The sequence below is a fragment of the Malaya genurostris genome, chromosome 3 (assembly GCF_030247185.1).
Source record: "Malaya genurostris strain Urasoe2022 chromosome 3, Malgen_1.1, whole genome shotgun sequence".
Taxonomy (NCBI): domain Eukaryota; kingdom Metazoa; phylum Arthropoda; class Insecta; order Diptera; family Culicidae; genus Malaya; species Malaya genurostris.
In genome coordinates, this window is record NC_080572.1 from 201284529 (window position 1) to 201309068 (window position 24540).

Here is a 24540-nt window from a genome sequence, read left to right on the forward strand (position 1 = left end):
TTTTCAAATCAAATCCTATACCTCTTAAAAAATCGGGGCTACCAGGTTTGGCATAATAATATTATTCGTGTGATTTGTGTGAATGCGATTATGGTACTTCATATCATCTGATATGTAACTGTACCGCATTGACGCAGCTACGTATCCGGGTTTTTGGTTCTCCATACATGGTTGAGTCTGTGTATGCGGAGCTGAAATTGAGGGATATTCTCTCGTTTCTCACCCAATGTGGTAAGGAGCTATAGTCAGAAGGGTTCATCGTTCTTCCTGGAGTGAATGAATCTCTTCTGTATTCACCTTAAATAGGGTTTAGCAGATTGTTTGGCATCCTTTATGGGGTACCGAATTTACTTCTGCTCGTACATACTGCGAATCGTTCTGCATTCTTCCGGGAGTGCAGAATGGTGTCGCTTTTGTAAGATCTCTAAATCCTCTCGGGGGTTGAAGGTTTTATTAACAGCAGACTGTTCGGGACCTCTTAGAGGTTCAGAATTTACTTCTGCTTCCACTAAATGTGATCCTCAGCAGATTGTTCAGCATCCCTTAGGGGTGCAGAATTTACTTCTGCTTTTATGTGTTTTTGTGTCGTCAATTTTTCCCATCCTCCTAGTCCAACCCTTACCATTTCCTTTCAATTCTTCCCTCTTATATATCGGGAAAATGATGCTAAAAACAAATTGATGGCAAGGCACAAATCTCCAAATATCAAGGGGAACGTGCCATTTGAGCCAATTTGTTCTGATTCCTGATACCTCTTAAAAAATCGGGGCTACCAGGTTTGGCATAATAACGTTTGGCATAATGTTTATTTTGCATAATGATTGTTTGACACAATGATCATTTGGCATAACAGTTATTTGGCATAACAGATCCACATGCTACTTAATAGATTTTGTTCTAATTTACAGTGTTTTTGAAAGGTTTAATGTGGCTACGCCTCATCGTTTTCAGAGGCCTGCTGTCCAACCTCGCTGCCGCTCATTCAGAATTTACTGAGGGATAGCCCCTCATAGGTTTGGGTAATCCGGGCAAACGCCCTCAACTAGACAGCGCACTAGCGGCCCTCGGCCGTCTTGACCTGAACCTTCTATGACGAACAGAATATTGTGCTAGCACTAAGTGAGTTGCTTATATAAAATGATAGTGTGCTATTTACTAAAGAATTTTATAAATAAAAAAGTGCTAATTCACCTAATATTATCGAAATATTTGGATCGAATATAAAATTCACACATTTCGTTCGAGTTTTTCTTGTAAAACATCACTCGATCGAAACACAAATGAAATTTCGCATAAGAATAATATATTGCATATCCAATTATTATTATGACAAATGGCATTATGCCAAACGGGCCGCCCCCTAAAAATCACCCTTTATCTTATCATTTATCTCAACAGCCAAGTTTCTAGATTCAAAGCACTATTAATATTACCTTTTTTAGATAAGATAGTTTATTTTAAACTGATTTTGCAAGTTATATTTAATACGTTAATATCAGAATATATTTATCATTTCTATTCAAATGGAAGTATGTACATAATTACTAATATGTATATAATATAACATTTTTGGTTATTAAGTCATTTGTTGGCAAAACTATCCTTTTATAATTGACTTAAATATCTCAAGAAAAGTGTTTTGAAAACATAAAGGAGACCGGGGCTAAACCGGATGCCTTTTGGGAATTGAAAAAAATATCCATTGCAACTAGTTTTTACTCAAGTTATGTGTACCGTTGTGTAGATTCAACCTTTAGCTACAATTCCTAATTTGTGATTTGGAAAAAAAAATGCATTAGTTTTCGTACTAAGTCGCACAGAATTTACCACTCCAATATTGCTGCAACCGCGGGGTTAAACCGGACACGATATGGGAACAAAACCAGACTATAAAGCTTCACACAAAAATTAAGAACGAATACAATGGGGTGCCAAATCTGGAAATACCTTAATTTTAACCTTTCGTGAGACTGACGTCTCAACCTCCAACTAACTGACGTCTGTCTGTCACATGAAAGCGCGTTTATGGATTGACTTTATCTATGGATCGAAATAATTGCAGGTTTGTAAGATATTTAAGCTGTCCGGAAATATTGATTATTCAGATCACTTTAAGCAGGAAACGAAGATTACTCGTTTCTATAAAGGGTGTATTCGATAAAAATGGAACACCGAAAATTTTCTGTAACTTTTCAATCGTAAGAAACTTGAATATTTGAGTAAAGTTTATTCAAAGAGTTTTGTTTACATTTATCAAATTTCACAGTTATTCATGCAACAAAAGCGAGTGATTTTGAAAGTACACACTTAAAAAAAATCCTGTGATTTTACATCTTATTAGATGCACATAAATGGAGCGTCGCAGCTCACGCAAATTTACGTGGAAGAACATTTAATATTGTGTCTAAAACTCCATGACATGAAATTCATTGAAATAAAAAAAAATATAATACTTCTAGCAGCCGCCGCGACTTGAACCAAGAATCATTGGATCGCAAGTACGTCTGTTAATCGACTGAGCCACAGAAGCATGCATCTGCTTGGTTGGTAAAAAGTGCATTTAAATTCATACAGTCGCACCTTACAGTCGAAACCAGTAAAATTCAAGCTCATCTAACATTAAGTCATTACAAATAAAATTCTCCGTCATTTGACAAATTAGGTTTTTATGAATTACATCGTATGACGGATTAACTCACCTGTAAAATTCAATTTTTTTGGAGTGTAATCCAAACGACAGTGAATTGATCAGGATAGTGGTGCAACAGTTCAACAACAGTTCGAGATGCCGCTGAAAAGTCCAAGAAGGGTAAAGGGTGCTTAATTACATGTTTAATGTAATCATCGCAATTAGTAAAAAAGTTCCTGGTCTAGCTGGAGATTTGCGATTGTGGCGATATAAAAGCTTCCATCAATCAACGGTGCTATTTCGATGGAAGAGTGACTTAAGGAGCATTTCTTGCTAGTCATAAGGGAGCATAAAGATCAACTTTGTTTTGGGGCGATCTAGCATCTTGCCACAACGCTCGAAACGTGTCGGAGTGGTACCGAGCCAACGAAGTCAATTTTGTGTCAAAAGATATGGACAAATAATTATCAAAATAATGTAGAAAATCGACAAATGAGACTCTATTGATACAAGTGTCCTATACGTATGTGAGTCCAAAAAACTAAAACCAGCACAGTGAGCTCCACCAATATTTTTTTGTTTCTAAACAACCTATCGTCCGTCTGATGATACATTCTTACTTCAGGAACACGAACCTAATGGAAACAGAATGAAAATGGAATCGTGAGCGTTACCATTGAGTTTATTATTCATTTGTCTCACCTATGTAAACTTGACAGATGGTCATGAAGTTTGAACAATTCTTTCATCGTTGGAGAGAAACGTGCGACAGTTGATGGTGATGGAAATCTATGTTTCTTTCGTTTGATGGCTGCTGTCAGTCCGTACCGTGGGATGGGCGAGTAAATATTGTGGGAATATTTTTTTTATGAAAGCAGATGATCGCAAAAGGGTAACAATCGGTTGCATTTATTTTTTTGGTTTTGTAATTTTAGAGTAGATTTAAAAACGAATATTCGATTCAAAAGTATTGTGTCATGCAGTAAACCAATTGGGCTTTTTTGGTTGCACAACTAATGGTATTTCATTTTCATAAAATTGTTCATTAGAATATTGGCAAGTGAATTTTTCAGAAATGGATCATCAGTCATCAGGCTCCGATTTGGATGAAACTTTGCTTCTATACTGAAGCAAACAATTTGTTTCTCAAAGATGAAGAGACTAAATCGATTATAGAGTATTTTTTGAAAGGGGGAGGAGGGATTTATTTTTTACATGTACTTTCGTTCTTTTGTTGTAACTCGGAAACTGTATGTATAAACCAAAAAAATTCTTCACTTTCCAAGAGGCACTAATCAAAATAATGTGAAATGTTGGCTTTGAAACAAGTTTAAAATAAAAATATAGCAACATAAACTGTAGTTTTTTTTAATTTTAGTTTTTTTGGATTTGAATTGTTGATAAAAACTCATGATGTCAACAATGTTAGGCTGGTTTGAAAACTACTATTGTGTCATTGATCGAGTGCGAAGATGTAAGAATAAATGGCAATAACTAACAAACCGATTTCATCAAGGTTAGGCCGCGAGACAGTCAACTAAATAAACAGCTTGCGGCCGAGACGGCTGGAACTGGAATACAGTTTGTAAACAATAAGACAATATCGAAATTAATGAATGGTGAACAAAAGGTGACACTGTCGATAAAACACAATACTGTTGTTGACTTTAAATGGACTGTCTGTCGACCATTGGCACAATAAGTTGAAACTGTGCTTAAGAAGCAAATACACCTCGATTTAAAACAGGTGCACAACAGCAAAAAAAAGAATAATGTAATATACATTAAATTTAATTATGAATGCAACGCTAATGAATTTGCTACTGTCAATAACAATATGCACTATATGGAACATGAAAACAATAATGTGAATGTTCGAGGATTATGACACAGTAAGGAGAGATCATATGACATGGATTATGACACAGTAAGGACACAGAAATTGATTGGATTGGCTTTTGGAACAAAATTTTTTAAATGATTTCTGAATTTGGATCGGAGTTATGAAAGTAAAATTCAGTTCAAAAATGGATTCCTGAATAGGTTCAGGATTTATTTCCAGAACGCAGGTAAATAGTTTGGATACAAAAGTTTAATTCAGGAACTAGATTCTGAAGATATTTTAACTAAATTCCAAACCTAGATTTTAGAACTGAATTTCGGAGCCAAATTCTTGATCCGAAATTGAAAATTTTATTCTGAACCGAAATTTTATAACTAAAATTCAGCTGCAGATCAGAAGGTTCAGAAGGTCCAGAGGTCAGTGCTAGGATTCTAGTTCAAAGTTCAGTGCTGAATTCGAATCATGGCCTTAAAGTTGGGTATAAATGAATTATATGAAAAAATAATAAAAAGAACCCTGGCCTCGAATTCAGTTTCATAATTCGCAGGTTCAGTGATCCGTTCAGCAATCCAGATCCAGAATTCAGTTCCAGTGTTCAGGTTCAGAATTCAGTCCCAGGATCTAGCATCAAAATTAAGTTTCAGAATTCAGGTCAAGAATTCAGTTCTAACTGTCAGCTCTAAAATTCAGTTCAATAATTCCAGGTTCACAATACAGATTGATTAATCTCAAAATAACTGTATTTATTCGTATTCGAGCCATCCGGTCATGTCACTTCCATTACATCTCTCGTGCAATAACTACAATAATGTCTAGAAGGCATTAGTTCTTCATAATGGTTTCCAGACAGTTCTACTTCAAAATAGCCTAGCTAGTTTATCTTCTATGATAAATCCTTCTACAATTGATTTTCAATTTAACATTTGTAGTGCACTAATTACTCGAACAAACTTTGATTCAGATAATCTTCCAATACATTCATTCAGGATTTCAAAAAGAGCAATGATTTATTCAACTAGTTCTATATGCTACCACCTTGGAGCTAATCGTCTAGGATACGGATCTCATACCAAAAGAACTGTAATACTTGAAATTGTTTTGGGAAGTATCGGTACAGAAACATGTTATTTAAATCATTACATGATTGAAGTTAGTAGTTTATCAGTTCCAAAAGTTCAAGCTAAATTTAATTCTCCTATCATCGCCAATCTTCAACTGTCGCTCCGTCGACGTCAATATCAACATTCTAGTGATCCTATTATGAAATTCACAGTTGAGGATCTTCAACAGAAAACTAAACATAGATTTACTGAACATATCAATCCATATTCTAAACCTTTCTAAGGTTCTATACTAGTACTCAGAAACCATTTTCAGCTTTCAAAGAAGAAAATCAAACGCTCCCTGCACACGGTGGATAAGATCAAAATCGATAACATTTTCACTTTTGTTCACTTTGCACCTTTAAATGAATTTGTTTACCGCTCAATTTTTTCGAAGATGGCTGAACCTATAATAAATGGTATAAATGACATAACCGGCATAGTGCGTTGTTTTTTACCGCTTTATTTTCTCGGAGATGGCTGAGCCGAATTCCGCAAGTTTAGGCTCATTTGAAAACTACTATCAGACCAATTATTAGGATCGAAGATCAAATGTCTGTCACTTACGGTTCCGGTGATATAATAGCATAAGTGACGTAAACAAAGCACATTACCGCGCAATTTTCATATATAGGATTAATCGATAGCAATAATTTTAGTTAAGTTCACGTTTCTTCTTAGACTCATCAGTGCGTAGTAGTTTATGTTGCACTGCTACCTCCGACCTGTCGGTTCAGCATAAACCGCTGTGGGTCGATTTCGAAAATTTATGGCTGACATTGCAAGTTTCGGAGATATAATCGTAATCGACAAAAGGATTTTTAACTATTCGTATAATTATTTAAGATAGTGACCTACAATCACGTTCGAATGTATACGCTTAGTCTGAGAAATGGTGCCGAATATGTGACATAAACATTGAAGCTTGTTTTTGTAATCTACCTGAATCAATCTAAATAAGTTAGTGAAAAATGAGCCCAAATTAGTGTCGGAAATTATCTTAATAAAATGGCTACAAATATTTTAATACGACTATTTCGATGAAAGAGAAAGGTATTATCTCACCACTAGGTGGATTAAGTATCTTCAGAAAGCTCATGATTTGACAAAGATATTTGCAGCTGCGAAAAAAAAACCCAGGGTATCACGACAAACATAACTATGGATTCCCAAATGCAAGAGTAGGGATGTCTAAATAAACGTTTTCTTCTGTACTGGTTGGTAAACGACTGGACAATGCACAATTCAGGCCCCAATGTGGTTTTTAGCCTCTTGTCCAGTAACTCCTATCCATACCTGGGCTGGGGTACGAGTAACCATAGAAAAGATCGGGTAACCAACTCCGGTTGGACCTTGGTCGTATGCTGACAGAGAAGGGGGGGCTTGCCTTCTCTTTACAGAGAGCGAGCCTACCCGAGCGTCTGTTCCCCATGTTGGAGCGGCTCGAAACAGCGTCTGTTCTCCATGTTAGGAGCGGCTGATTACCGTCCTTATGTCAGTGTGGGACTCTAAACAGTGCTGATATGATGGCCCTCCGGCGAGACAGGCGGTTGGTGCAGGCCTAACAAGCCTCCCGGAAAACACTTGTTACGAATAATCAGGATATAAATATGACTCGGAATAATCGGCAAAGACCTACGCGACGAAATAAGGACTACGATTGGAAGCTTGGCACATGGAACTGCAAATCGCTTGGCTTCCCAGGATACGACCGAATGCTGCATGATGAGCTTCAAATCCGCGGCTTCGATGTCGTAGCACTGCAGGAACTTTGTTGGACGGGACAGAAGGTGTGGAAAAGTGGGCATCGAGCGGCTACCTTCTACCAGAGCAGCGGCACAACCAACGTTCTAGGAACAGGATTTGTAGTGTTGGGCAAGATGCGCCAGCGCGTGATTGGGTGGTAGCCAATCAATCGACAGGTGGAAGCAGTATTATGACGAATGGCGAAGCACAGGATACAGAGAACGACACAGGAATCAATCTGGGTGCACGCACAGCCGACGACAGATTCCCAGCGCCTGATCTGACGGAGATAAGTGAGGAGATTGGCAAGCTGAGGAACACCAAAGCCGCGGGCAATGACCAGTTACCAGGCGAGCTGCTCAAACATGGAGGAGAGGCACTGGCTAGAGCACTGCACTGGATGATTTCTAAGATTTGGGAGGAGGAGATTCTACCGTAGGAATGGATGGATGGAGCGGTATGTCCCGTCTACAAAAAGGGCGATAAGCTAGATTGTTGCAATTACCGCTCATTCACATTGCTCAACGCCGCCTACAAGATACTCTCTCAAATCCTTTGCCGTCGTCTATCACCAATAGCTAAGGAATTCGTAGGGCCGTACCAAGCGGGATTCACTGGAGCCCGCGCCACTACGGATCACATATTCGCGATAAGACAAGTACTCCAGAAGTGTCGTGAATACAACGTACCCACGCATATCCTATTCATTGACTTCAAAGCGGCATACGACACAATCGATCGAGAACAGCTATGGCAGATAATGCACGAATACGGTTTTCCGGATAAACTGACGCGATTGGTCAAAGCAACGATGGATAGAGTGATGTGCTACGTCCGAGTATCTGGGAAGCTCTCGAACCCCTTCGAATCTCGGAGAGGGCTACGTCAATGTGATGGACTTTCTTGTATCTTGTTCAATATTGCCCTGGAAGGTGTGATTCGAAGAGCGAGGATCGACACGAGTGGCACGATCTTCCGAAACTCCGTACAACTTTTTGACTTCGCTGACGATATTGATATTGTGACGATATTGATATTGTGACACCTTGAGAAGATTATGGAAACTTACATCGGACTGAAAGCTGAAGCTAGGCGTATCGGACTGGCCATAAATGCGTCGAAAACAAAATACATGAGAGGAAGAGGCTCTAGAGAAGAAACACTACGCCTCCCAGCACGAATATTGATAGACGGTGACGATATCGAGGTGGTTGACAAGTTCGTGTATTTGGGCTCATTGGTGACCGCCGATAATGACACCAGCAGAGAAATTCATAGACGTATTTTGGCAGGGAATCGTGCGTACTTTGGACTCAGAAAAACCCTCCGATCGAGAAAAGTACGCAACCCCACGAAATTGACTATCTACAAAACGCTCATTAGACCGGTTATTCTCTATGGCCACGAGACCTGGACTATGCTGGCAGAGGACCAACGCGCCCTGAGTGTTTTCGAAAGAAAGGTGCTGAGGACCATCTATGGTGGAGTGCAGATGGAAGACGGAACATGGAGACGGCGTATGAATCACGAATTGCAACAGCTGCTAGGAGAACCACTCGTCGTACGGACAGCTAAAACCGGACGTCTACGATGGGCTGGGCATGTCATAAGGATGTCGGACGACAGCCCAGTGAAAATGGTTCTCGAATCTTATCCGACTGGTACAAGAAGAAGAGGAGCGCAGCGAGCAAGATAGATCAAGTGGAGCCTGATCTCAGAAGCATCCGTGCCGTGAGTGGCTGGCGACGAGCAGCCATGGACCGAGTTATGTGGAGACGTATGCTTGATACAACAAAGGACACCCTAGGCCTATAGCTGTTAGGTAAGATAAGTTCTGTACATTAGAGCTCACAATGCACCTGTAAAGTTTTGGCCTGATTTGGCAAGTGATTAATACAGAGAGTCTGTGCTACTGAGAAAGGAAAGGAATATTAGTTCGATACTCGTTATTTATAGAGACCACGGGTACCACTGCATCTCCACGAGTATCACGGGAGAGGCATTGTGTTGGTAGGGGATGGGAGAAGATCTGGGATATGTCTTGGTAAACAATGCGATCTTAACAGAAAGTACAGTGCACGAAATAATTTTCCGAAATTAGTGATACTCCAAACAGCCGACTGTCTAGAGATCTACAACATCATCTGTTAGATATTTTTTTACTTCTGCCTCTACGACAAATATACTTATTTATCGTAAAGACAAAAGTGAAACGTGGAAATATTTATTCTAAATGAAAAACTACTTAGAACGTGATTTATTTCAGTTTCATACTCGACATACCAGAAACCCATTTTCTGCTCAAACTAACTAACTCGTTCTTCCTTTCCACATTTGCATTTCATCGAAAAGGTCACTAATTGGTCATATAAAAACTAAACCAAGCACCAAAACAGCCTGTTTAGTAAGAAAATGTGTGGATTCGATTGGCGTCACCCGTGTTCCCATACAATGCCATCACTTTCGCGTACATACGACATAATTTATACAGCTGATGATAAAATTACAACACAATTTAAGTTTGCAATGAGATATGAAATGATGAGAAACAATAACATTTCTGACGAATCGCTACTTGAAAAAATTGCGACAAGGAACGCGGACGAAGTGAGCTCACCACCACCCCGGTTATTTTGCATCTTACAAGATACACATGAATGGAGCGTCTCAGTTCACCCAAATTTACGTGCGAGAATGTTTAATATTGTGTGATTGGAAAATTTTTATGGCGTGAAATTCATTGAAACAAAAACAAAAATACTGATTGTAAACGCCGCTACTTGAACCGAAAATCGTTGGATTACAAAGTACGTCCATACATCGATTGAGCCACAGAAGCACACATCTGCATTGCTAGTCAATGGTGCATATAAATTCATACAGTTGTACTAGCTAACCGAATGCAAATTACAGTCGAAACCAATAAATTTCATACTAATCCAACGTTAAGTCGAGATTTCATCAAAACCAATTCAAGGGAAGGGTGGGTACACTGTTGGATGACTCAAGGTGTTAATGATAAGATTTATTCATTGGAACCGATGCGTAAAATAATTCAAAAGCAATGAACACAACATGAAAAAAATAAGGGCGAATAGCTGCTAACAAAATAATAACCTCCATTATATCATCACTCGTATTTGTAAAGTTTATCTAATCGTCAATTGAAGTATGTAGTTCTATATCAATAAGAAATAGTAATAGTATCTGGTAATTTGAAGATTACTTTTTTAAAAGCAGTTTGGCTTCATGTTTTGCAACAGCATTGAGTAACTTAAGTTTTTATAAAGATTCTGTTTTTTTGGTTCTTTATAACGTAAATCAAGTCATAATTGTCTTACGAAAACAATGATTCATTTTTTGCAGTTTTATCGAGGTGTCATGCTATAAATTTGATTTCATGCTCGACATGAGATTTGATCTTGATCATTATTAATTATTTGAAATAGCAACGGCCGCCTGCTCAAGAGACAAACTTTAACTTTCTAGAAAACGCAACTGGTTGGATGAAAAAGAACTAGAATTTCGTTGATCAATGCACCGTTGCTGCTCAAAACTATAAATAACGATCTCATTGTCGATTAACCCAGCTTGATATTGTACAGAACAAATAAAGCACATAGAAAGCTACAGTGCACACATACCCGTTGGCGGCCACCCAGACTATTCGGTCGATTCATCGAATCCCCCGCCGCCGTGCAATCCGTGGAAAGCTCCTTCTGCAGCGGTGTTGTGACGGCATTTGTACTAGCGACAGTGACTGCTGCTGCTGCTGCGGGTGACACTTGCAACACTGAATTGGCCATCACCGTTGCCGGCATCGTCGTCATCCCGACCGTTGCAACGGTTGTTACGCTATTGCTACAGTTACTGTTACTGCTGTTGTTAGTTGAGATTGACACCGATGCCGGCACCGACGGCGATGATGATGATGGTGATGATGATGACGACGACAACGACGTCGATGAAGACGGAGACGACGACGACGACGACGACGATGCCGCCGGCTGTGTTGGTAACGACGGCAGTGAAGAACAAGCCTGACCGGATGCGGAATTGGCAGCGGATGATGATGGTGCTATGGTGATGGTGCTGATGGAGGAGGCGGGTGGTGGTGTGCCGATGACAACGCTGTTGCTGTTGCTATTGTTGTTATTTGGTAAAACGACAGCGACTTGTGCGGGACCTGTACTCATGTTCTGCGAGCTTTTGCTTTTCTTGCTTTTCTTTTGCTTGCTTTTGCTAGTAGTATTTTTCTTATTGGTTAATGAAAGGAAAATATCTGCAACCGAGATGGAAATAAGAGAAGAGAAAAGAAAGAAAACAGATAGAGATGAGCACATCCAACAATCAATTTGATGAGTGATTGTTATGATTTATGAGAGAATATAGACTGTTTTTTTTTGGTTTTGAATTTAATGATTACAGTAGGTGCGTTCAGGAGCGGTAATTAGTGAATAAAAAGCGTTTAATCAACTGAAATTAATTTCGTTAAATAGTGTATCGTGTTATTGAAGTTATCATGTTTTTATTTTCCAATTAATTTGATGTAGATATGGTTTGGTATGCAAGCTCCTAAATCCGAACTCGACCCGTACCCGATTCAAAAATAAAAATCTCTACCTGTACCCAAGCCGAAGCTGTTTTTGTCGTGAAAATGACTTACTTTACTATGGGGCGCCTTTCCAAAATTTACCCTGTACAAGAATGGGTAGAACTCAATCGTGAATATCTCTTGTCGAACTCAACCCAAAAACTTTTTTTTTTCTACAAGCTATCGGAAATATGATCAGAAATTTGAGATTAAATTTTCAACAGTGTGAGATATCCATAAATAACTCAAAAACAAAGTTTTCCTTAAATTTCCTTAAATCCGTAATGGAAATAATAACGAAAATCAGTTCCGATGTTCTATTGGACGAGTATAAAAGGAAAATTTTGATCGAAAATCGTTCATTTCTTCTATTTATTTAGACGAAATTGGATGTCGAGGTGAGGTTCTCCCACCAACATTAGTAAGAACAAACCTGGTATAAAGCTAAAATCGGGCACTCATTTGGACTTCAGGCGTCGCTCAGTGGTTCGAATCAATAAAAACATGGACATAAATCAGTAGCTGCCAAACCGTTCTTTTAAGAGCTAAGGCCACTAGGTCGCGTATAACCACGCGGCTTGCTTTGCGTATTACATTTTTCTCCATGCTCTCTCGCAAATGTGCAAAATGACTCTCGATGTGGTCGGGTGGCCAAGAAAGTTTTGATGTTTTCGATTACAAGTTTGACTACATCACATAAAATCCAATAAAACTACCGCTTGTTTGGCAGCCTTTCTGAGCCGATTTTATTTCTCTCTCATGTTTCGTTACGTTACTAGAAAACAAAAGCAGAAAAAATGATGCGTCTGTAGAAATCGACTTACCTTCACAAAAATAACATTCACTTCATTTTTATCGCGACAACATATATGTTTTTATGCACTAATCGCATCTAAATTAAATTATCTAGACAGAGGATAGATTTTTGATCCATGCTTTTGAAGACGAGATATTCAATGAACAAGTTGAAAGCTGCCGTTTTCAGCTATGCAATTCTTCCTTTAGAAAAAAGACTTTCTCGACCGCTAATGTCATTGAATCATTCTGAAATTTTCATAGAATAATCTAAACTAATTTTCTAAGAGATTGTCAGATATTCGTCACCGTTTCTGAGAAAATCAGATTTGAAGCGTGAAAATAGCCCTCTAAAACGCCCTAAAACACACTGGCCTCAGCCTTTAATGTTTGCTTTTAGTTTCTTTTAAGAAATTATTTACAAATATATACCGCGTAATTTGATTCTAGCCCTAATTGTTGATGGCCTACTATGACAAAAAATATATCCATAACTAGGTCGCACCGTTTCGGATATACAAAGCGTTTTTATGGCAACCCCCTTAAAATCAGTTCTTTATTCATAACTTGTTTCGAGTTATTTTGGTATGCATACTTTACTTTGGAATAATTGTAGAAAATATAAAATCCCATATTTTTTTTAAGGTAGTGCATAGGTTTGTTATTTCCTGGCAAAGTTATACAACATTTTACCTTTTTTATTTATGATAAAACCTTGCCGAAATATGCAACTTTATGCAGCTGATTTTTACAAAATTTATAGGAATAGATATGCCCTATACTATAAAAAAAATCTAAGTGGAACTCGATGGAACTTTTTTTTAGGCCTTTTCAAATTTAGTTTTAGTCATTGAATTATGGCAACCTTCTTAAAACTAGTTTTCTAATCATAACTTGTTTAGAATTTTTTTTATGCATACTTTGTTTGGAATAATTGTAGAAAATATAAAATCCTATAATTTTGCACAAGATAATGCATAGGTTTATTCTTTTCTGGAAAAGTTATACATCATTTTATCTTTTTTTCACCTATGAAACTTTCTGCCGAAGCGAAATATGCAACTTAATGCAGCAAACTTTAACAATGCTTATAGGAAAATATATTCCTAATCCAATTTATTTTCCAATGAGAATATCTTGAGTACTATTCGTGTGACTCATTTTCACTATGGCCATACTGAAACCATGAATGGTTAAGAAACGGAGGGCGTCACGGGTCTGCAACTTTACAGTGAGCGTCGCACGATCAACATCTCGTCGTAAAAATCGTGTTGCTTCGCAATAACTCAATTTATTTACCCGTTTAAACATGAAATCTCTTCGTAAAGGTTTGTACTTTTACGATACTTTATCATAATTTGTATAGAAAATGTTTTTCCATTTTTTTTAAATGTTTTGAACTTTTGATGATTTTTCGGATTTTCAATAATTAAAACTAACTTTGAAAAGGCCTAAAAAATTGCATCGAGTTCCACTTAGATTTTTTCTAATATTAATAATTGTCAAAAAGTAAATAAAAAAAACGCAACAACTAGCAAGCTTAAGTTGCGCGTGCAAGCATGAGCTTGTTTATCCGTGTTTACGCGCGTCCAGACTGGTAGTCGCTGGTTTCACTCTTCCTCGGAAATCGGATAGAAATATCTTTCATAGCATGTATAGCAATAATCTATATACATTATTATCTTGTTATACATTATATTAATTTGAAAGCTGGAAAGGAATTGTCACTAGAAGCAATTGATACGGTAGAACTTACAACAGAACAAGAAAATACAGAGCAAGAAATTAGCGACACAGAAAACTCGGACGATAGCGTGACTGATACTGTTTGATCAAGTGCAATGCGACTAAGTGACCTATTGTAATGTTTTATTAGGTAACATTGATTACCTAAGTAATTGATTAGGTTGTGAAAAGTATTGGGATAAGTTACTCATTTAAATGCTATCTAAAACACTGTAGTAGATACTTAGGTAACAGAGGTAGATTCTACGTAGATAAATCCAAAAAAAAACTGTTTTTAAAATAAAGCGAATATATCTCAAAAAATATTTTTTTTACATCATTTATATCTTCAGCAAAAATACTTAAAATGTTTTTTTCTCCAAAATTAGATAGAAAACAAATTTTTTTTCTTGAAAAAAAAACACTTTTTTTTTGTTCGCAATTATTATATCTCCAAATGACTATACGAAATTTTTGTACTATCTGAATCTACAAAAAATAAACAACTATTTTATTGTTGTATTGTCGTGAATACGACTTACTTTACTATGGGACGCCTTTTCAAAATTTACCCTGAACATGAATGGGTAGAACTCAATCGTGAATATCTCTTGTCGTATTTAACGCAGTTATCATACTTTTTTTTCTCCATACCAACGAAAATATGTGCAGATAAAATTTATGATAAAATTTTCAGTATTATGATAAATCCAAAAACAGCTAAAAGTCTTCTAAAATGTTTGGTATGAACGTGCATCAAGGTGAAAATCAGTGCCAAAATAAGGGGCGCAAAATTCCAATCAAATGAATTGAACAAATCATCATACAAAACCGAAACATAGAAATACGGAATATTTTCAGTGATTGAGTGCTGTGAGATTACCACACGTTTTTTTCGCTAGTAAGACAAACACTATGGATGGTTATAATCCATGAGTATATTTGATTGACTAATATGAAGGAGACATATTCGTATAACGTATACAATAATTTAATTTATAACGAAAATGCTCTTATAATTGATTCTCTCGCCTATAGCAAAATTTTTCATTCTTTTTTTAGACATCCTTAGAAAAAAAGAAAAAATAATGAAATGAAATTTACGCTTCAAGCATGCCGTAATTTCTTCGGTAATGCCATAATATTATATCTACTAACATGTAAAAATAAATTTTGCGTGTGTATCGATGTAAACTTCAGCTAAATTAACTGAGAAGTTAAAGATATGACTTATCTTTACATGATTTGAATTGTGAATGTATGTGAATCGTGACGCTCCTTTTATGTGCAGAGAAAAAAATTATGATTTCTACAGGTGACAGAATTCTACAAACGATACAATTCACAACTACTTAATTTTCCAAATGACGCAATATTCCACTCGCACAGAATTTTACACGCTCCGAACGTAATTTGCACTCGGATACCAAGTGCCGCTGTATGGATTTATATGTATATGTATATCAATTATTCAATGAACAGATATGAGCTCTGTGGTCCAGTCGAGTAACCGATGTGCTTGTGATGTAATGTTTCTCGGTTCAAGTCGCGCAGCTGCTAACGATCTTTTGTTTTTTACTTCGTTCGAAATCTAGAAATGTAATTTTCGAATCACACAATTTTAGATGTTCTTGAATGAAAATTTTGGTGAAATACAACGCTCCATTTATGTGCATCTTATAAGATGTAAAACAACAAGATTTTTTCGAACCGTGTGCATTCATTAAGATGTAAATTTTTCCTAGTTTGCAGAGCAGATTAAAATCTGTGTACAGCTCATTCGGTTCTTAAGCAAGGGATGTGAATGCTGAGTGTAATACTTGTTGTGGTCGGCTGATCATCTACACATCTATGTAATTCACTTAAAACTCTTCAATACTCAGATACATAGTAGTTCCCATAGACAATACGAGTAATAAAAAATTGGCTATTCATAACAATACACTACAACTTTATGAGTTGACAAATCCAATCAGTTATTATCTCATAAAATGCGTTTTAATTGATTTTAAAAACGTTTAAAACGTTTCATTCAAATCGAAGGAAGTCGAGTCTGATTTTGTCACCTATTCTGATGTTCATTTCTGCAAATGCTCGCGTATAGCCTATCATTATACAACAGTACTAAATCATTCACATCCAATACCAACGAGAACTCGTTCGTTCCATTTTCCATGGGATTCCTTATCGACGCGGGACTATTTGCGATCAAGGGTATAACGCTTTCATGCAATATCAACCCTGTTAAGTCATCACGCGACCCGAAACCGAACCCACTGAAAATGTGAAACACATTTCGTCTTGACAACCTAAAATATTTCTGGAAGTGAAAAGGGAACAACCAAAAGGTATAGAACAAATTGGGTAGGATATCAATGTGTCTATGAATTATCTATTGAGCAGATCCAAATAAAGGGCTAGTTTGTTAGGGAAGTCAAGCGGAAAAACCCAAATTGGCATTTTAGAATGAGGCCGGTAGGTTTGTCGCGACACATAGCAACTAGAAAGTCTGGCAGTTTCTTCAGCTTAACTTCCTCTCGAGTAATTTTACACTGGGAAGGTAATGACATAAATGGAACCGTCGACTTTGCCGCCGCTGAATTTTAGTTTTCAGCCATATATTTGGCCAACACTAGGAAAATGATTATTGAAAATCGCGTAGCAAAAACCGGTACAGTAAATCAACATGAGCAGAATATAATGGGTGAGCATAATAAAATATTTAACAGGGTAAATAAATGACAAAAATAAATTGAGTGCAACTTTTGGACTACGTAATTGAAAAGTGTACTGTGGAATATGGTGTTCTGTGCTGAGGCGATAGATACTTTTTGGATCAAATTGTTTCTTTACTTCATGATTGGAAAAGTGATTTTTCTTCCTTCAGTAATATTCAAGGGGGTCCACCTGTGTGAGACAACAAAAACAAAGACAATACAGTGTAGTGAACAATAGCGTATTCAAAATTGCCAAATACGATCTATAATAGCCTGAACTTTGCCTTCGCGACCAAATTCAATTTGTATTGTATTTGTGTTTGTATTGAGCGCTGCAAATTTAGAAAGCAGTAAACGAAATTGAAATTTTACTAAAAGAACGGATGCATATAGAAGTAAAAAATGTTCATGAAATACAATTCAACAAGGCTTGTAACACATCGTATATTATGTTTAGACGTGGTACAATAGCGTTCGCTTCGGTTAAAAATGAGGTGCAAAGTGTTGAGTATGATAAAGACTGTCCCAGAAAGTATAGACGCACTTTGATTTCGCTGTAAATAATTCACTAGTGTTAAATATTCAAATTTTATTCGATATACTGATAATATTAGACTACAACAACAGAATATTATTCTCAACATTTGCTACTTAGCCATTGTAGACTAGCTGGCGCACCTTCTTGCGAACGTTCCTCATTAAATTCCGTACAGACTTCGTGTCGACAAGCTTTGATACTTTTTTCCAATCTTTTTCGAACTGTTGAATGGTTTCGGCTGCCGAGACATGTTTCATAAGATGTGCTTTCGTTAATACCCAAAATTCCTCAATTGGTCCAAGTTGTGGGCAATTTGGTGGATTCATGTCCTTTGGGACGCTGGTCTTACAAGCCAGTTGTCGTATGTTCGAGCCCCGACCTGGAAGGATTCTTAGTGTCAGTAGGATCCATAGTACTAGCCATGCAATGATTCTGTACACTAAGAATCGACTGCGAAGTCTGTTGAAACAGAAAGGCCAAATTCCACAAAAGGAATGTAATGCCAGGACTTTGCTTTGCTATGTCTTTTGGGACGAAAGTGACATTTTTGGTAGTATACAATTCTACTGTTGATTTCGAGTAGTGGCAAGAAGCAAGATCTAGCCAAAAGACAACAGGATCCTTGTGGCTTCGAATCATGGGTAGAAGACGTTTTTGTAAACATTCCTTGATGTATATTTCGCTGTTCATTGAAGCAGTGGCGATGAAGGGTTTCGAAATCTTACCGCAGCTACAAATTGCTTGCTAGACCATAGCTTTCTTACCAAATTTTTCGATTTCAATCGATGTCTCGGACTGGTTTAACTGGATCGATGCTTCTTGTTTCGGACTACGCTTTGGTTGTTTCTGCACCTTATAGGTTCGAAGATTCAAACGTTCTTTAGCACGAAGAACATTTGGCTTCGAAGTGCCCACTTTTTTGGCCACATCCCGAACTGAAACCTACTTCTTTTGGTCGAACGCCTTCAGTATACGTTTATCCAACTGAGGGTTAGCAGGACCTTTTTTTCGACCCGTTTTCGGTTTATCCTCAAAGGTGTTATCCTCACCGAACTTCCTGATTGCACTTACTCCTTCCATTTTTGCTATCTTTCTCAGTGACAGTCCGCGTTTTGTGCACCATTTGTACACAATTTTTCGACGTTGTTCTGCTGAAGTCCACGCATTTCGAAACAAACTAATGAAAACGAATAAACAACTGCACAAGTGGTTAGAGAAGAGTGTAAACAACAGTACGCAGCCATAAAAATTGACAGATTCTGAACCATTGCGAAATGACAGCGGTTTTTGGTTGCGACCATACTTTCTGGGACAGTCTTTATACCTACATAAATTATATTATCTCCAAATTGCGGAATAATAGCTTTATAAATAAAAGCTTTTGTACCAAAATGAAGAATCATTTTGCCATTTCAATAATAAAATAATGTCTAAATAAGCAATGATACCATTATTTTGATATAAGTTTGCTATCGCTTTTTATTCGGGTTAGTAACATCTGTTCGGGAGATGTTTAGACATGAAATTTAAAGAACCCAGCGTTTTGTTAAATTGCGCAGTGAATTTTATACTTAGCCCTACAAGAAATATATCTAAAGATGGAACACGTTTTTCGTAAGGAAATTATCTGGCAACATTCTATCTATTTGTTTTTGTTCTACCGTACACAGCAGAGCTACTGTGTCAAACAGTGCAATTGTCGTTCATTGGTAGGACGACGGTGCGAGTGCAGCACTACCACCTACAAAGCGACAATATTACGCCCTGCGCTACTATCACCCAGCGGCATCGTCTGTGCTCAAATTGGCGAAGGACGTGCTCAGACGGCAGAAAGCACCATTCGCCAAAGCTGCACTTGCACATCTGTGACCTAGTTTCGTCTCACCATTTTCATCCAAAAGAGGGCAGTTCCGTTGGTTTTGTTTTTGAAATTCATCTGGCATGGTCCATCGGTAGAAAAAAATCTTCGTCTATTTTAGATAATTGTCTTAGATTTGGCAACTGAAAATTTAATATGTTTGTGTTTGCGTCTCATAAGATTGAATGTGTGTTAGACCGAAACAACAATATCCAACGATATACTATGAAGATGCCTGCATTACCTGCATGTTCCTGGAAAATGTGATCCGAGATGCAGTAACCATCAATTAATCTATCACATAATCTATCTCATTGTAACTTGATTCAGAAGGTTCAAAGTAATATTCAGTAAGATAAGTCACGAGTTTCGAATACAATACAATCCACAAGTAACGCATATTACGACCATGATGGATTTTCATGGGAGAAAACCTTTGGCTCATGGTTGGGATCATTGTGATCATAGAATCATGAATAATTGTCATCATTTCATGATAAGATAAAATCGTCACACGGTAGTGCTCGCCATTCACAGTAACGTTCCGCCCATCATCGCCTTTGAAGAAGTACGGCCGGATGATGCCATCGGCCCATAATCCACACCAAACAGTGACTTTTTTGACTTTCAATCATTTTCAAACGTTGTTCGTTCGTAAGTCGATTCATGATTAAATTATGGATCAAACTTAACGAGTTTAACAATGACACAAGAAACGATTCACGCGTCATCTGTCGAAAACAGTGTTTTCAAAAAGATACCAGCAAAAAATCACCCTTTATCTGAACTTCGAACCTGAACTAAATTCGAAGAATGTAAATAAGAGTCTGAAAATGAATTCAGCTCTATAATTGAATTTCGTATCTGAATTTTGCAACTGAATTCTGAGCCTGTCCTAGATTCCAAATTTAGTTTTGCCTTTCTCATATAGAAAGCCAGACCATCAAGCCCTAACAAGTTAATAACAAAAACTTGTTTTCGTAACAAGTGCTGATATAAGTCTGGTCTCGTTAGTAGTAGGTAGTTAGTAGGTATATCAAAAGTTATTAACAAGTATCAAAAAGAGAAATAGTTAAGATACGATATGTTGATCGGGAAGGCTATAAAATCACTGCAAAATTCGACTTTTGAACTGAGGCCCGAAGGGCCGAATGTCATATACCATTCGACTCAGCTCGACGAGCTGAGCAAATGTCTGTATGTGTATGTGTATGCGTGTGTGTGTGTGTGTGTGTGTGTGTGTGTGACAAATATTATCACTAATGAAAATAATGCATTAAAATGATAAAATAATGCCATTCATTGTTCTCGGAGATGGCTGAACCGATTTTCACAAACTTAGATTTAAATGAAAGGTCTCATAGTCTCATACAAAGTTTCTGAATTTCATTTGGATCCGACTTCCGGTTCCAGAATTACAGGGTGATATGCATAAAAAATGTGAAAATAATGCATTAAAAATGTGAAAATAATGCCACTTACTCTTCTCAGAGATGGCTGAACCGATTTTCACAATCTTAGAATGAAATGAAATTAAATGTAAGGTCTTATAGTCCTATACAAAGTTCCTGAATGTCATCTAGATTCTGGTTCCGGAATTATAGGATAATATGCATCAAAAATGTGAAAGTTATATCATTCAATTTCCTCGAAGATGGTAGAACCGAGTTTCACAAACTTAGATTCAAATTAATGGTCTCATGGTTCCAAACAAAGTTCCGGAATTTCATATGTATCCAACTTGATAGGCTGATATGCACCAAAAATATGGAAATAGTGCATTAAAAATGTGAATATTATGTCACTCACTTTTCTCGGAGTAGGCAGAACCGATTTTCACAAACTTAGATTGATACAAAAGGTCTTATGGTCTCATACAAAGTTCCTGAATTTCATTTGGATCCAACTTCCGGTTCCGGAATTACAGGGTGATATGCATAAAAATGTGAAAATAATGCACAAAAAATGTGGAAATAATGTCCCTCACTTTTCTCGGAGATGGAAGTGCTTAAGATGTTATAAGAATATCCCAATTTTCATTCGGATCAAACCCCTGGTTTCAGAGATAGGGTGCTCAGTATGAAAACGTCAATTTCAGAAATTCTTTGTTCATAAGCTATGACGATCTTTTTATATTGGCTAGTGATTTTTTTCAAGTTTGCAGAACATGAGACTCTGAAACCAAATAAACCATGGATAGTCCCATAAATGATTTGCTAAATTTTATCCAAGTCCGACTACCGGTACATTTTTATCCCACATTCAAATCGTCATAGAGAACCGTAAATAATTTGTAGTTCATGATAGTGTATGGTTGAATGAACCGAATGTCACTATGCCGATATCCAGCTTTCGGTTCTGGAAGTACTGGCAATAATAATCAAATATGATAAAATGGAGCTCACTTCACTTTCTCACATATGATTGAATAGATTTTCACTAACTTAAATTCAAATGTAGTGTATAAATGTAGTAGTTTTATGAAACAAAAATCTTCAAAACTATTTTCTGAACTATTCAAATTGTAGTATTTCGGGGAATTTCTGCTGTAATATACAGGAGAAAATGAAAATGAGAAAGGCATCATTACACCACTAGGTGGATTAAAACAGGTTTTTGAATTAAGTTTCAGTTTCAGAATCCTTAACCAGAATTTAGGCTCTAGCATATATAAATAAGTGATGGTGAAAAGCACTGAACGGTTGGACGTAAATTAGCGTGAACTGCGACGCTCCATTCATGTGCATCTAATAAGATTCAAATCACAGGGTTTTTTCCAGTGTGTAGTGGATATACAAATCTACTTCGGGACTACTACTCCCCTGTTTCCGCTTCCGAACGCACCGGTAATAGTGAAGAAAAGTTCCAAAAACGGAACTCATTTCGATTTCTCAGCAACGGTTAAACCGATTTTCACAAAGTAGATTCACGATGAGTATGAAAACTTTCAAATTGTCTCACAAAATGATGCAAACCCGGTACGCATCGGTACGTGCTGGTACGAAAGAAGAAAACACCACCGCCTAAACACACTGTGTTTTGTTCAATTTTGTATAGCGTTCAGGGGGTTGCTTCATTTGAATCTATATTGACTATATTGACTTGACAAATTGAAAGGGTTATGGTAGTTTATACTCAAAGAAAGTTATTGATTTTATTCATGCTTGAAAAAAAATCTTGATAGAATTTTCCAGTGCGGTAAAATTTCATTTTCAATCGAATAATATAAGATGAAAATGAAATTTATGGCCGCTGACCGTCAGCGTATCCCTACTAATTCATTTGACTTTTGCTGCCATTTTCAAGTGAAGCTCCCAGAATTCACCGTCAGTTGAATAATCGTACCTAGTCATTTGAAGTTTTGCTTGCTTTGTTTCAAGTGCCAAGTAGTATAGCTGCTTCATTGTCTTCGCTCTTGGTAGTAAGCAGATTCGAACGAATAGAATTATAAATGGAGTAAAATATTAAAAATGAAAACTGAAGGAGAAAGCAATTAATTTATGCGTATTCTGTGATTGATATTACAGCTATCTGGTTTGTCTTTCATCTATTATCTTGGACCAATTCTAATGTTTACATGAACCTCATTTGAAGGCCGCTCTCACACATTCGAAGGAGATATTTTGTTACTTCAAGAGATCAACTGACGGTAATTAAACTGAGCCACGATTGAAGAGAAACTAGTGATGAACTGAATGCTGCTCGTTCGGGCCGTCAGCAAACATTGTGTGTGTCAGAGAGTGAAGTTTGCTGCAGTGGAGAGATCGTCAATGTGTTCCACATTCAGTTTCAATTGAATTGAATGAAGTTTTACTGCACTGGAATCTTCTATTGATGTTTTTGAAAATAGAAGTAATATGATAAAAGCATCATTACATCATTAGGTGGATTAAAAAATGTTTTTAACTATGGTAAAGTATCTTTCGCATTAAAAAAACATATACGAGGTCTGTTCAAAAAGTACCCGGAATTCTCATTTTTCTAAAAAAATATTTATTTATTCGTCTACATCTATATGGTCCCCTTCAAGGTAATCCCCCCTAGATATAATACACTTATGCCAGCGTTTTTTCCAGTCTTCGAAACACCCCTGATAGTCACTTTTTGTAATGCTCTGTAGCACTCTCAGCGATTCTGCCTTTATCTCTTCAATCGATGAAAAACGCTGTCCTTTCATGGGTCTCTTCAACTTGGGGAACAGGAAAAAATCACACGGAGCGATATCTGGTGAATAAGGAGGTTGGGGCAGTCCTGAGCGATGGTAATGCGTTTGTTTTTTTGATCAAAATTCAGCAGTTTTGGAACGAATTTTGCTGCCACTCGTTTCATGGCCAAAACATTTGAAAAAATATGATGGCATAAGCCAACTGATATGCCAACTTCATCAGCAACTTCTCTAATAGTGATTCGGCGATCATCCATAATCATTTTTTCCACTTTTCCCTCATTTCCATCGATTATTGACGTGCTGGGTCGACCGGAGCGTTCGTCGTCTTCATCGTCTTAGCGGCCATCTTGGAAACGCTTATACCACTCGTAAACACTTGTTTTTTTCATAGCAGAATCACCGTAGGCTCTCTGTAACATTTCGCACACTTCGTTACACTTTATTTCATTTTTCACGCAAAATTTAATACAAATTCTTTAACTCTTCAATTCTTCCATTGTTTAAACTAACAAAAATCGCCGAGCTAAAAAAAAACACGTCTACAACAGCCGCTACAAGACAGAATGTAAACAATTAATACAGCTGAAAATTTCACCATACATTAGGGACATATGTACCAACACAATAAAAAAAAATTTTGACCACCGGACTCTCCAGACGCGCGCAATTAAAAAATTTCGGGGACTTTTTGAACAGACCTTGTAAAGCATGTGCAAAACGGCCGAAATTATTAATACAAATATTCATAGGACGATGTGAAAATTCTAAGTTTCACCAGAACAAAATACGAACGATAAGTGAAACGGTACAATTGAAATCAAGAC

The 24540-nt window shown here is 37.1% G+C and overlaps 1 protein-coding gene across 10 annotated transcripts in view; it reads right to left on the reverse strand.

Annotated features, from left to right (window-relative positions):
- Window positions 1–24540, reverse strand: part of LOC131436179 (protein encore) — a 159287-nt gene that overhangs the window by 64035 nt on the left and 70712 nt on the right. For 6 of the 10 annotated variants that reach the window (XM_058604729.1, XM_058604730.1, XM_058604725.1 and 3 more), the window contains one exon: window positions 10966–11603. The exons of the other annotated variants lie outside the window; for them this stretch is intronic. In XM_058604729.1, the coding sequence (XP_058460712.1) occupies window positions 10966–11517 (552 nt within the window). In that variant the 5' untranslated portion in view covers window positions 11518–11603. The remainder of the gene's footprint in view (window positions 1–10965; window positions 11604–24540) is intronic. 10 annotated transcript variants of the gene reach the window in all.